Genomic DNA, 15525 nt, shown 5'->3' on the forward strand with positions numbered 1-15525 from the left:
TTCTCCACAACCAGTGTGATCCAATGAAAATATAAGTCAGTTCATGTTATTTCTCTGTTCAAAATGACTTCTCATCTGACTCCAAGGAAAAGCCAGAACCTCACTATGAACTGCAGGGCTTTCTCCAGTCCTCCCAGCTCATCACCATTGCTTCTCGAACCTCTTTTCCTAGTACTTGCCCCTTTGCTCGGTCAGCTTCAGCCACATTAACCTCCTTGGGGCACTTCAAACATAGAGTCTCACTCTTGCCTCAGAGGCTTTGTTCTTGTTCTTCCTGTAGGGGTCTGCTTGGCGCATGCCCTCTTCTCCTTTGGGTCTTTGTTCAAACATTTCCTTCTCAATGAGACCTATCCTGGCAAGCTGTTGAAAATGAATTCTTTTCCCCTGTGGTCTCCTCTCTCCCTAAGCCCTGTTCTATTTTTTCTCTGTAGTGTTTATCGCTGACTATTAAGATTTACATTTTATTTATAGTCCGTGTCTTCCCATTAGAATGAAAGCTCCATGAGGCAGCAATTTCTGACTGTTTTATGCACTACAAAATTCCAAGCCCCAGGACGAATGTCTGACACATGGTAGGCCATCAATAAATATTTGTTGAATGGATGAATGAATAGGATAGCTGCCAGACTCTGCCAGATATAGGAAGTAAGTAGGGAGTAGACAAAATTTTGAGCTAGGATCACACTGACACGTGTGTTCAATGAGGTTTGCTATGGTATCAGTGTCCAGGTTGGATTGGAAGAACGAGAAACTAGAAGTTTGGAGATTAGTTAAGAAAAAGCGAAGATCTAAATTGGGATTGTAACAATGGGAATGAGTAAGGGGTTGTTGAGAGACATTTGGAGGGAAAATCCCTGGTATCTGGGGATAGCGGAAGTGGAGCATATAAAGGATATAAAGATGCAGTGAAGATAGGAAAATTTAGGAAAAAAGCAGTTTGAGAGAGAAAAAGCAAAACAACTTTGTTTTCAAGTTTATTTTTATTTTGATAAAATGTACATAAAATTTACCATTTTAAGGGTATAATTCATTGGCATTATGTACATTCATACTGTTGTACAACCATCACCACTACCCATCTCCAGAACATTTTTATCTTCTCATAGTGAAACTCTGAGCCCATTAAACAATAACTTCTTGCTCCCCAGTCCCTGTAACCACCATTCTACTTTCTGTCTCTACGAGTTTGTCTATTCCAGGTATCACATATAAATGGAATCATATATCTCTTCTTACGTCTTCTTATTTTACATATGATATATTTAAGGTCCATCCATGTTGTAGCATGTGTCAGAATTTCATTCCTTTTTAAGGCTAAAATTCCATTGTATGTGTGTCCTACATGTTGTTTGTCCCTTCATCTGTTGGTGGACATTGGGGTGTTTCTACCTATTGTGAATGCTACTATATGAACATTGGTGTACAAACATCTGTTCTAGTCCCTGCTTTCATTTCTTTTGCTTATATGCTCAGGTTTGGCATTGCTGGACTTGTTTAATATTTTGGGGGAACCACCATACTGACTTTGGATTTAGACAAACAGTGTTTGAAGTGGTGGAAGGTCGGGACTAGAACATGAGTAAAAGCAACTGTAGCCAGAGATTTCATCTCAAGGGACTCAGCAGACGGGATGGCTGAAGAAGGGAGAGTGAGTTAGCTTAAGAAAGGGAAAGAAAAGATTTTAGCCAAGGATTGCATCTTAGGAGGGAGGAGGAGCTATGGGAACTCGTCAATGAGACAGAAAAAGAGCAATTGGAGTTAGGAACGGAACCCAGAGTGCTGATGTACACTTAGCTCAAAGTCATTCATACTCATTGAGAACCCTTACAAGAACTTCCTTTCAGATGAATAAGCTTCTATTTAAGTATGACATTACTCTCAAGGGTTCAGGTGTTGTAGGTCGCAGATCACTACTGAGTGTTGAATGTTTGAGACACCGATACTTTTCAAAAAGGTCCTAGAAGCACCTAAAAAAAAAAGCAGAGGGTGTCTATATTCCTTAATTGACTGTTCTTCACTTCCTGTTTTCATTCGTAATTTCATAGTAACTTTTCTTTAACCTTTTATTAAAATATGATATACCTTAAGGAAAGTGAACAAGCCATATGTGGACAACTCAGTGAACTCCCAGATGTTGCATAAACTTGGCTATCCAACACCCAGAACAAAACAGTATCTCCCACACCGTTCATGCTTTTGCCCCCTCACTCACTCTCCCCATTATCTTGATTTCGAACACTATAGATTTATTTTACCTGTGTTGAACTTTATGTAAGTGTAATCATGTAGTATGTACTCTTTGTGCCTGACTTCTTTCATTTAATATCATGCTTGTGAAATTCACTCATACAGTTGTGTGTTGTTGTAGTATATCCACTATTTATTACACTGTTTACACTATTCATTCATTCTCATGTTGATTGGCATTTGGGTAGATTCCAGTTTGAGGCTATTATGAATAGCACTACTATGGACATCAAGTTTCTTATTAAAATAGGAATTGTGCATGTTCTGTTCCCCTCTGTAAAGTTGTTTTTGCTTATTTCATCTAAGTACCTTTCCTTCCAAGTGCCTTCCCACCTTACCTAAAATATATTTGCCTGAACATTAGCTTTGAAAGGATAAAGTGCCACAAGAAATTAGGTTTCTTAAAAATTATATGTGCTTGCATTCAAATTTTTCCTTTTAAAGCATTTATTTTAATTTTTTTCAACTATCTAGACTATGTATCTTACATGCATTTTGAACCTGTCAAAATTTTTCATCTCTTAATGGGGTGAATTGTTCAACCTTGAGGCAAATATTTTAATTTTGGCATCACGACGAATTGGAGAAAAAAGAATAGCTCCTGCATTTTTAATGCAGATTTATTATCAAACTTAATTATAATTTACATAGCAATAAAAGGAATTGAGAATTAGCAAAAAGTGCATTGTGATATTTTGTCACTTTTCTCCTCAGGTTACAGTCTGCTTAGGTATAAAAAATCAACATTACTAATTCAAAATTGCTAAAACATTATCAATCTGGCTATTCTAGAATTGAGGTGAAATTTGCTATATTTAATAAAGATACATACATAATATAATTTATAAATTTGTATGAATACATGTATCCATATATATTTCTTTCTACCTACCTGTTTGTCTGTCTTTCTATCTGTTCATTTGTCCATCCATCTATCCATCCATCCATCCATCCATCCATCCACCCATCCATTCATCTGTTGACATACTCATGGAAACATTCCTTACAGAAAGAACAATGGAAGACCATGAGCTGGTGATTGAAGTGCTATCTAACTGGGGAATGGAAGAAGAAAATAAACTATACTTTAGAAAAAATTATGCCAAATATGAATTCTTTAAAAACCCAATGGTAAGTAAAATCCTCATTAATAGTTTTGGGAAATAAATGAATTTGTTAAATGTTATTTTATGTGAAGAAAAGAGTCATCACAAATCCAATAGGATTCCCCTTACAATAAATTGTAGGTAAAAATTCTGTTCCGTGAACATCATAGTCACGTTTCTTCATACTCTAACAATGATTAGTCAGAATTATGACAGAAGTTCAGATGAACTGTTTGGGGAGCTATTTCTTCTTTTTCTTGCTTTTAAAGAAAAGGAAACTATTGTACATTTAATTTGGGGAATCAGTTATCAGATATCTTTAAGCAGCTCCAAAATACTATAGTTTTAACACTTTTTACAGAATTTAGGAAATTTAAATAAGAAAATTTCTAAAGTAAAGACAGATTGATGATTGTTAGGAGTGCTATATCTTACCCAAAAATTTCAGATTGACATGAATCTTGCTGTTCCAAAATAATTTTTCAGTGCAGTAATGACTGAGCTAAGTAGAAATGAGATAAAGACCAGAGCATTATCTAATAAATACTACTTTCATGATAGTTTTCTTTAAAGAAAAGAAATGTGTGTCACATTCTAGTGAAGACTAGGGATCTGGAGAAGTCAGAATAGCCTCTGGGCTCATTATTTTAAATTGTTTTTGTCTCTGCAGCTGTAGCATATTTTTACACGAAGTTTTGGATAATTGGATTGAAATGATCCTTTATGAAAAATATATGATACACACTATAATAGAATATTTTCAAACCCTGAAAGACCTCTTATGTTCTCTTTTATTTGAACCTATTAATAAAAACATAATAGGATGATCTTTGACAAAGAAAATAAAAGAGTCCTAGTAAAAATTAAATAGAATTAGAATTTGAAGGGAAACTGTTTTCTTGTTGTGAATCTTTGTTAAAAGAAAGAATTTAAAAGTATAGTTAAAGACATATGGTTTTAGTGCTTGTTTTGAGTTATATTTTTTATTGTTCTTATTATTTGAACAGAGCTGTACACTCATTTTGTAGACCTAGAGCAGTGCTTCTCAACTAGGGGTGCTTTGACAATGTCTGGAGATGTTTTTGCTTGTCATTCTGGGGGTGGAGGGGGAGAGGGGCTGCTAGTGGGTAGAGGCCAGGAATGCTATTAACTAATACTGACCACAGTATTAGACCAAATGATAATAGAATGGTTGTAAAACCCTGTCCCTGGAGGAAGTAGAGTAGTCTCTATTTCCCCAAATGTGTCCGATCATAAAAATTCCCTAGGGGAGGAGAAAGTACCCAGACCTGCTGAATCAGACACTCCAGGAATGAGTCCTGGGAATTCCTATTTTAAACAACTGCCCTGGGTGAATTTTATGATTGAACAAGGTTGGAGCGGTCCTGACTTTTAGCTCCCTGGCCCCACGGCAAGTCCTGGTTCTTCTACATGGGGCTATGACCTTGGGTATACCCTTTACTTCTAGGAGCCTTGGCTTTGTGACCTGGAGTTGATGGTCCTTTAGTACCCGCTAGAGCGGCCACAGGACTCAGGAAAGAGATATGGGACACAGCACGCCGTCATCCTGAAGGCAGTGTTTTGAACTTGACGAATGTGGCTCTCTCTGCATCCGCATTATCTGAGGGTGTTTGCTAACTTTGGGCCCTACTCCTACCTTCTCATTAAGACCCCTGAATGTAGAGTCCAGGGATTAGCATTTTAAGAAGCACTTTAGGTGAATTTTCAACACACTGATTTAAAGAACTTTTGTTCTAGCTTACTATATCGGTCATAATTGAATCTTTTCTAGCATGGCTTTTGAGATAATGTAACCTGTTATCTTTTTGTCAGTATTTTTTTCCAGAGCATATGGTGTCTTTTGCAACTGAAACCAATGGTGAAATATCCCCCACACAGATTTTGCAGGTAAAACATATTTCTATTAAAGTATGTAAGTAACAGTGTAATAAAGGGAAACTTTAAGGTCCATATTTTTACATGCCCAGATTTTGAAATGTTATACCTCGATGGATGAATTTTTGCTGGAGGTGAACCTGCAAAGAAAAGAAAGAATAGGAAAGAAAAGAACAAAACCTGAAAAAAGAAGTCCCTAAATCAGGAAAGGCTCCTAACACCATTTTTCTTTCTAGTTTTGGCCAATTGTCAAAGGATTTTCAGTGTTTAAAAAATGTGTTCAAAAAATGTGTATCATGAAAGGAAACTTGCAGAATTTTGCTCTGTGATGTGTTTAAAGACCATGTTAGTCTTTTTGAAAAATCAAAATCCCCAGTAAATTGTAGACATTTTGCTAACAGATATTTCGTATTAACTTTTATAACAAATGCTCCCAATCCTATTTGTGATAAAATATTTAGCAACTAAGTGAAAGGAGAAACAAAGATATAAAAATATATATATTTTGTTCACTGACATGTGTCATAGCTACATTGGATCCTTGAGCAGAATTCTGAAATGTCTTAGCTGAATTAAGAATCCTAGTGATGTAATTAAAAATCTCCTTAGTTTTGCATCTTTGGGGCTCATTTCTTCCAAACTGGCAGTGGCTTTACATGGTCCAAAAGATATTTTCATTACAACAAAAGAATGATTTTCGTTATTTTATTTTTTGTAGATCAGTAGATTTCACATCAGAAGCTCTGCAGTTGTTAACGGGTTAATGTTCAACAATGTCTTTATAATGGTTACTGTTTGATCTAAGCCCGCGGGTATCTTCAGACCCACTCCGTATTCTCTGATCTTTAAAGAAGACAACTTTTAATATTTCCAATGTAGATACTACTTTAAATATATTGGTATTTAAATAGTAAATATATTGGGTGGTACAGATCTGTTTTCTATGGGCTTTTTAATAGGTTATATTTCATTTTTGCTCTTCATAATATTTTAGAACTATGATTAGTCTCAAAAGATTTTCCTAAAAGCTTCTTCTATGCCACCGGGTTTCACAGACACCCCATCAGAATACTAGGCTGAATGCAGGGGCAGCAGCAGCTGTGCCCGAGGACCCCCAGCTCCCAGGCCCTCTCAGTGCTTCACTACTGGATTGTGACAGGGTGGTGGGTTGGAGTTTTTATTCTGCCTCCTTTCCCCAATTCTCCTCTAATGTAGTTATATTACTTTAATGTGAAATTACAAAAACAAGAAAAATCATAGCTTTGGAATCAGATAGTCCTGCACGTGCACCTGACCTTTTCTCTCCACTGAGGCAATGTTTCCACTTTTTAAAACGTTTCTTCTCTTTCTAGTATGACCTCCATGACTCCCTTTTTAAAATTTAATTGGTTTGGTTTAATAACTTGGAAAGCACTCAAACTAAAAAACCTACTTGCCTGTTTTGCATGTCAATTAATTAATAACTGTGGCTCATTAAATTAAAAAATTTTTTAATAATTTACTTAAAAACATACATATCTACTCTCAGCATTTCCCTGAGTAGCCTTTTAAAATATGTCACATCATTTTAGGTAGTAATTTCTCTTACTTTCAGTTTTTCCATTTTGCATTTGTTTATTCACAGGGATTTCTGTTTTCTTCTTTTAATGAGATGCTAATGCATTTCCATTGTCTTATTAAGGATGCTGAGTACAACCACTCCTACAGAGCTATTCCTTTTCATTCTCATTTTCCGGACCAACACATGCCTACTCTCTCAGTTCATTAGTACTTTGTAACAAACTATTCCAAACCTTAATGGCTTAAGTACCCACTCACATTTTGCCAACAATTTTGTGGGTCAGGAATTTGAGAGGGTTTAGCTGGGTGGGTCATGTCTGAGGCACATTGACTCTCTGGGGGTTGAGGATCCCCTTCTAAGATGGCTTTTCACTCTGTGTCCCTGCTACCCCTTGGCCTCTCTTTTCTCCACTTGGGGTCCCCATCCTCAAGGGCTTTACTAGTGCATTGGGCTTCTCACCACAGAGCTGTCTCAGGGTAGTCATATTTCTTAGTGACCGCTAGCTTCCAGGAGTTAGCTAGTGGAGGCCATTGGGCTAGTTACGGACTAGAACTAGAACGAGCTGTCACTTCTGCTATATACCATTGATCAAAGCAGCCTTAATAAGCCTTGCCTAGATTCAAAGGGGTAGAGAAACAAGACTCCAGCTCTTCACCGTTAGGTGGCAAGATCACTTTGCAGAAGAGCAGGTGGGATGGGAGATAGTGTTGCAGTTCTCTTTGGAAAACACAATGTGCTGTAGCCACCCCCCACTGAGCCCCGCAGAGGACAAAGAAAAGATTGTTTGCTTTACCTCATCAAGGAGAGGTGAACTCTGCTCAACTTTCTAAACAATTGAATAATTGAAGTTAAGATTGCGGTCTTTTACTTATACTGTAAGAAGTTGATAGGTTCTCAGGGAAAATCATAGAAAAGGATGAAAAGTATCAGGACTTAGCTCTTAGATGTTCAAATAATAGACATTCAAATAAATTATCATTTTGGTGTTTGGCTAAGTCCTGACTGCTTAGAATGTATATTCTGTGAACAGATTTTCATTTGGAACTTGCCTCAGGTTATCAAAAAACTGATTTATTTTCTGTTGTATTTATATTGCCATACCTGTAATGATACATTTAAGTGGTACTGACACCGTTAGAGTTTAATGTTTATATTTGAAATCTTAGGTTATTATAAGGCTACAGTATTACCGATTCAAGAAACAGCATGAGGGTGTCTAACTTTTCTTGCAGATGTTTCTGAGTTCAAGCACATACCCTGAAATCCATGGCTTCTTACATGCAAAAGAGCAGGGAAAGAAGTCCTGGAAAAAGATTTACTTCCTTCTAAGAAGATCTGGTTTATATTTTTCTACTAAAGGGACATCAAAGGTAATTGAAATGTCCATGATGTATTATGAATTACAAGTGAAAGTGGGTTTTCCTTTGTTTTTATTAGTTTCTTACTAGATATCAAGAGTTGGTACATTGAGTTTAGATCCCAAACGTTTGCCATAATCTGTTTAAAAACTGACTATTCAGCTTCGTTCCCCGCTAATTTCAATATATATCCTGTGATGGAATCTAGACGCTCTTACTTCAGGACCACATACTGTGCCCATTTCTTCTCCACTGCACATTCACCCTCTCCTCCTTACCCTTGGCTCTAGATGGTGAGACCCGGCACAGTTCACGTCTCCTCTTTCCCCCCCAGGTCATCCTGCTAATTTTGCCCACTTCTGAACTTCTTTTTGTTGATGTAGTTAGTAGCAGTCCGCTGAGTCTGTAATTGCTCCTTAATTCCTTTGTGCATGCGGTAGTTCTGTCTCCTTAGCTAGAGTTTAGGTTCTTAAGGGAATCGTACTATGACCGGGGTGGATACATGTGTTCGCTTGTGTGCTGGTGTGCATATGCCTGTGCATACAGTCACATAGACACACTTGTGCAGATGCTCCCACACACCACCACTCGCCCATGTTATTCCCCCCATGCTCAGCACTGGGTTGTCTGTACGTCTGTGTGGTCTAGTCAAGGTCAACTACGCCGTGTTTTGTAAGTGCTGAGGTTTTATGCAAAGCATTGATCTCTTTCTAGTAAAACTACTTTAGAGAGTTTTCATGGGTGGCTATTTTAATTCTGTTTTCATGCATCTGTAATGGTCAAACAATATTGTTAATTCTTTGTGGGTGATCTGTCATTTTTCTCTGGCTGTTTTCCAAATATTATGATAATCATTGTTCAGTAATTTCCCTGACCATATTTCTAGATGCATTCAAATGTATTCTGATAAATCTTACTCGATTCTCAACATATGCATTCAAACTGCAGATTTCTGTTTTTCTTTTATGCTGGTAATGTTCATCCATTATTTATTTCTCACTCTCATTATGTGATCCTTTAAATTTCTGTAGGCTTTTCTGTCTTGGCTAGTCATGGCTCCAGGCACCCATTGGCTTATGGCAGCCTCCCTCCAGCCTCCCTGTCTTTACATGGCCTTCTTTTTCTCCTTCTCACTAAGGACACTTGTCATTGGATTTAGGGCCCACCCAGATAATTTGAGATGGTCTCATCTTGAGATTCTTAACCTAATGATATTTGCAAAGACCCTTTTTCCAAATCAGGTGGTAGTCACAGTTTCTTGGGATGGGGGCATGGACATATTTGGGGGGAGGGCAATCACTCAACTCACTATAGAAAGCCAGTGGAAAATTTTGAGCAAGAGAGTGAGATGATCAAGTTGTAAGATTGCTATGGTCATAGGGAGCTTTAAAAAATCAGGTAGATAGAGGGAGAGAGAGAAAAAAGAGAATAAGGGGAAGGGAGCAAAGGAGGCAGGGAGTGGGAGGAGAGAGAGAGAGAGAGAGATTGACTAGAGGCACAGATGCCAATTAGATGGTCATTCAGTAATCTAGAGTGGAGGTGATGGGATCTAATTTAGGATGAGCAGTGGAGGGGGAAGAAAGAGATGGATACAAGATTAAACGGCAGCTGGCCAGGTTTTGCAGACTGCTTGATGTGAAAGGAGAGGAAGCATTTTTAAATGTTCTTGGAGAAAGAAATAAGAAATAGTCAATGATTTAATGCAGTAAACAGGAATAGGAGGTTTGCTATCACATTGTCTTAGAAGGAAGATAATGATCTTAGTTCTAGATATATTGTGTTAAGGGTGAAGAATCCAAATGGAAATGCCCAGAATACAGTTAATGACAGCGACCAGATATTTGGGTGACACGGAGCCACAAGGAGTAATAGTTGACTCCTCCATACTTTCCTCAGATTTCCCTCATACGCGGTTTTCCTTGTTGCTGTTCACCTGTGTGCATGTCACGTGTGTGTGTCCCCTTGAAGTGTAAGTGATGGAACGGAGCTCTACAAATTTAGCATCACAATCTCTTACAGAAATGTTTTGTTTTTAAGTATATATCATTTGACTACTAGTATTCAACTAATTTTTCTTGAACATTTAAACTAGTTTTCAAATTTTTCTATCAGGAATAATGTTAGAATACCTAATTACCTATTTCTGTAATTAAGGTTTTAGACTTTCTCTAGTCTAAATTTTAGTGAGGTTGCCTTTTTTCCCTGTGTTCCTAAGTATGAAATTACATATGAAAGTGTTTTTTTAACAAATACATACATATCTTTATACTTTTCACATCAGAGAAAACTGGCTTCTAAATCCAGTAATCATATTGACCGCACTCTTCCCAGTGAACCTTCACTGGAAGATAGGATGTTTCTTTAATTCCTAAATTCTTATTTCTTCAACTGGTTTCTCATTAAAATCAACTGCCCATTATATTTTTACTCCAGCCTTCACCTCCTTTCCCTGCCCACCCATTATACAAAAGACTCCTTATTCCTTCTACTGGATCCATGCTTTTATGCTTGCAATGGTCTTCCCCTTGGCCAGGCAGAATTACAAGCATCAAACCTCTCTTCTCAGTATATATTTTAGCTCTTTTCAACATAGTGTCTGACTCTGCTGTACTTCAGTATATAATATTCTTCTCTCTAGCCTGTGTCTAATGAGCTCATGTTCCACAGTCTATACATGAAAATCATTTTAAGTTTCCTCTCAAAAAAAAAAAAAAAAGAAAGAAATACAAGGTATTAAGTAACCTCAAGGATTATGACCTCGATATAAATTATGCATGTTATCTAATGTCTAATATGACATTTCTGCCTGGGAAAGAGACCATTTCCTGTCCTTTTTCTGTGAGAAGGTCTCGATTTATTATACTTTCTGAAGATGTGGGCTGCATGGGAGTTAGTTAACCACAGCTACAAGCCTTGGAGATGTGGCTGTGACTTTTATTTACAGAGAAACGACTAAGTACTCTGCCTCTCTCCAGCTCTCCCCTTGTATACACGTGTGCACGTGTAGCCTTTGCTGACCGTGCCAGGCTTGTGGTCTTACAGTATCATGAGCCTTGATACATCTGCACTAATGGAGCCAAAGTCAGCCAAGAGATGAAACTCATCATGCCTCTGTAGCCTTCTAGAAGTTTCTCAAGCTGCCTTTTTCTTACATCCAGAAGACTCAGCTACATAGACTTCTACAGTATCAGTGGACAGGGCTGGTTTTATCTTTTCTTCATAGGAATCAGACATTTTTACTATCAAATCAGTTTCTATCAAAAGACAGTTTTAAAGGCCATGACAGTAAGAGTACCTTTCTCCTTCCTCTTCCCTTGTTCCAAGGGCCCTAGGTTGGGTCTCTTTTAACAGTTTTCTTTTCTGCCGTATTCTCCCATGGAGATGGGAACTGTAGTCATTCATTAGATCAAAATGCCTAAGAATAGTGACACACAGAGGACAGTGACATACACAGAAACTCTTGCTCTACCAATCATCAGGGATGGAATAGCCTGCTGGTAAATGACTGAAATTTTTTTGGGTTTGGATTTGAATGGGTTGCTCAAATTGCTGAATGCCCTGGGTTTTCTGTCTTTTCCATTTTGTTTTGTTTTAGAGCACTGCTTCTCAATTTTCAGTGCCTACGAATCACCTGGGATCTTGTTAAAATGCAGATTTTGATTCAGTAGGTCTGTGGTGGGGGCCACAGAGTTTTGCATTTCTAATAAGCTCCTGGGTGACACCAATGCTCCTGGTCTGGGACCACACTACTAAGCAAGGTTTTAAAGAACAAATGCATTTTGGTCAGTTTTGATTATACATCCGACCCCGGAATTAAGCACTTCTCCAAGTTATTAACCTGTCACAGAATAATATGACCCAGTGATTTCCCATGACCAGCTTTAAAACTCATGGATTTCCCAGAGAAGAAATAGCTGTTCACGATCCCACTTTACCTTGAAAATCAGACACATTCCACTGCCAGGTAATTTCCCAGAACTCATTGGCACAGGCCTCCTTCTTTTCCTGCAGAAGGCAGTGATGCCGCCTGTTTCATGGCTTGCCGTGGTGAGGTAGGCACTACCCAAATGTGACGGGGGATCTTTTCTAAACGAAGCAGGGATCCTCGTCTCTTTCTCCTTTTTTTCTTCTCCCACTGCTGTAGAAGCTCAAACCACCCTTCTTGCCTTTGTTGAACTCCCATTATTTGAAATTTGGACTAGGAAAACATTTTCAAAAGCCATTCTTTGCTGCCTTCTCTCCCTGAGATACCTGAAATGGTGCTTAAAGAGAATAATTTTAAAATAGGAAGTTAAATTTTTTGGCATATATTGGCAGTTAAATGATCAACAAGTCACCACTTCTCAAATAATATTGTATCAAGCTCCTGGTTCTTGAAGGATCTAGTAACTTCATTTTTCTTCCCTTTTTGTTTCTGTGCCATTATTTGGAATAATTTTTTGCCAAGGTATAAGTTATGTGATATAATAAAAATACAAAAGAGAGTGTGCAAAAGTATGGATTCATTTCAACACTCACATCTGTATCTTTTTAAAGGAACCACGGCATTTGCAGTTTTTCAGCGAATTTGGCAATAGTGATATTTATGTGTCCCTGGCAGGCAAAAAAAAACACGGAGCACCGACTAACTATGGATTCGGCTTTAAGGTACAGGCTTAATATTTTGATAGATGAATAAAGCAAGCCTCAGCCTGTTAGGTAAGCTTGGGTTTCTTTTAATTTCTTTTAAAAAAAAGAGACAGCTTTCTCTTATATATAGGAGAATTTTAGTGGCTTTTATTTCAACAGGTGTTACCTTCAAGATATGCATTAACGATAAACAATGTGCTGTGGCCTTCTAGCCTAACAAAGCGGGAGGGCCCCGAGACCTGAAAATGCTCTGTGCAGAAGAAGAGCAGAGTAGGACGTGCTGGGTGACTGCGATTAGATTGCTTAAGGTAATCTCACTGCAGGCGTGAATTTCTATTAATGCTGTGAGTGCCATCAAAGTTTGAAAATATCTGTATTTCAAAATGTGAAGACTCACTATAAGTCCGTGTACCCAAATATATGTTTTTTTTTTTATCTAAAAGATAAACATTAGTAGAGTGGAATAGCCTAACGAATTAATCTTGTGCGTGTGGAGTAAGTATTCCATTTTTATGAATGCTCTGAATTTTATTTTTTTCAAGAGTATTACATATAACTGATTAAAACTTCTATACATGACTCAGTCTGCATTTTTTAAATATTGCTGTCACTCCAACATGACGTGTGTGTTTTAAAATGTGCCCATTTAGGTATGTTTAATGCAGCTGTTTCACATTTCATTTAAGTGTTGTATAAATTGCTTTCTAGTTTACTTCAAATTATTATGTAAATTTTACTATAATATACTATTAAAACATCAACCTTTGTGTTAAGTAGAAATTACAACTTAAATAAGCATAGTTTACTGGGGAGCATTTTGAAAGGAGTAATAGTGTTCTAAAAGTTACATGGGGAAGAAAGAACGATTTCTTCTAGAATGTACAGAAAACACATTTAATTTCAAAACTTGTATGCTAGTAAATTTAACACAACTTCATAATTATAAAAATTATCAACCGTTTCCTTTTGAAGAAGAGCAGAATAATCAGAATCCGAATTATTAGTTGTCATACCAGGTTGGGAAGGCAAGGTTTATTTTTTATTCTTTTAATTTATTTAATTGAGGTGAAACTCACAAAACATGAAATCAACTGAATTAACTATTTTAATCAACTATGCTAACATGATGAATGTATTATTAACTGTGTTCATTTTAACTATATGAACAATACAGTGGCATTTAGTTCATTCAAAATGTTGTGCACCCGCCCCCTCTATGTAGCTCTTAGCTCCAAAACATTTTTATTACCTCAAAAGGAAACTGCATACCCATTAAACAGTTACTCCCAGCCCCTGGCAACCATCCATATCTGTGTGTGTCTCTCTAGGATTTCCCTATTTGGACATTTCATAGAAATGGAATCATACAGTATCTGACCTTTTGTGTCTGGCTTTTTTTATTTAGCATATAGTTTTGTGGTTCATCCACCTTATAGTGTAGATCAGTACTTGATTCTTTTTTTATGGCTGAATAATACTCCATTGTATGTATGTATGTATTTATGTATGTATATGTTGGATATATATATTAGATAAACAATTGTTTATTCATTTATTCATTAATGGACATTTGAGTTGTTTGCATCTTTTGTGAATAGTACTGCTATGAACATATGTGTTCATGTGTTTATTTGGGTACCTGTTTTCAATTTGGAGGGTACGTACCGAGGAATAGAATTGCTGGTCATATGGTAATTCCGTTTAACCTTTTGAAGAATTGCCAAAATGTTTTCCACAGTGGCTAAACTGTTTAATGGTCCCACCTGCAATGTATGAGAATTCCAATTCCTCTATATCCTTACTAACACTTGTTATTTTCCTTTAAAAAAAAAATAATTATCCTAGTGGATGTGAAGTGGTATCAGCAGAAAGATTTTTAAATGGCTTAAAGGAAGCTTTTGGATTAACTATGAAATTTGCTTCCTTTTGCTGTTATTGCAGATAGCCTCCATAGTTACCTTTTTACAAGAGGTTTGTTTCTCAGACAGTCTACTATTAAATGACTGTCATGATTTTGGTTTCAACAAAGCTTAGAAGTCTTGATTCTTTGAAACCCTCATGGTAAGTAATTGCTTCTACATTGCTCTCATTGTCATAAAATGTGAAAGAAAGAAAGAAAGAAAGAAAGAAAGAAAGAAAGAAAGAAAGAAAGAAAGAAAGAAAAGAGCTTTAGAGAGTGTTGGGAACCAACCAGTCAAGGAAGTCAGAAAGAAAGAAAGAAAGAAAGAAAGAAAGAAAGAAAGAAAGAAAGAAAGAAAGAAAGAAAGAAAAGAAAGAGAAAGAAAGAGAAAGAAAGAGAAAGAAAGAGAAAGAAAGAGAAAGAAAGAAAGAAAGAAAAGAAAGGGGCAGTGTTGGGAACCAACCAGTCAAGGAAGTCATAACTAGTTAACTCCGGATGTGCATTGGAGTCACCTGAGGAATGTTCTAAAGTTCTGTGCGCCCAGCCCCATCCTTGGGGATCCCAATTTAGTGAGTGAACTCCAGATGTTTGCCTGATTCAGAATTAACGACCTCATCCAGTCCTCTCCTTTTACAGGTGAAGAGGCTGACACTCTTTGAATACTTTAACACATCACAGTAATAGAGAAAATACCTTGAGGTCTCTGGTTTTCTTTTTTCTTCCATCAGAACTCTGGAAATCAGGCTAGGCTGGTAAAGGAGATGCTTTCTAACCTTGTTAGTCAAGCCTTCCTCCCTTCTAGTTTGATCTCAGTGACAGACACCCAAC

The 15525-nt window shown here is 37.1% G+C and overlaps 1 protein-coding gene across 3 annotated transcripts in view; it reads left to right on the forward strand.

The window, feature by feature from the left end:
• GRB14 (growth factor receptor bound protein 14) overlaps nt 1-15525 on the forward strand; it is a 110527-nt gene that overhangs the window by 81228 nt on the left and 13774 nt on the right. For all 3 annotated transcript variants that reach the window (XM_040644517.1, XM_008687492.2, XM_040644524.1), the window contains 5 exons: nt 3257-3378; nt 5187-5261; nt 8043-8180; nt 12705-12815; nt 13010-13105. In XM_040644517.1, the coding sequence (XP_040500451.1) occupies nt 3257-3378; nt 5187-5261; nt 8043-8180; nt 12705-12815; nt 13010-13105 (542 nt within the window). The remainder of the gene's footprint in view (nt 1-3256; nt 3379-5186; nt 5262-8042; nt 8181-12704; nt 12816-13009; nt 13106-15525) is intronic.

This window comes from Ursus maritimus, unplaced genomic scaffold (assembly GCF_017311325.1).
Source record: "Ursus maritimus isolate PB19 unplaced genomic scaffold, ASM1731132v1 scaffold_1, whole genome shotgun sequence".
NCBI lineage: Eukaryota > Metazoa > Chordata > Mammalia > Carnivora > Ursidae > Ursus > Ursus maritimus.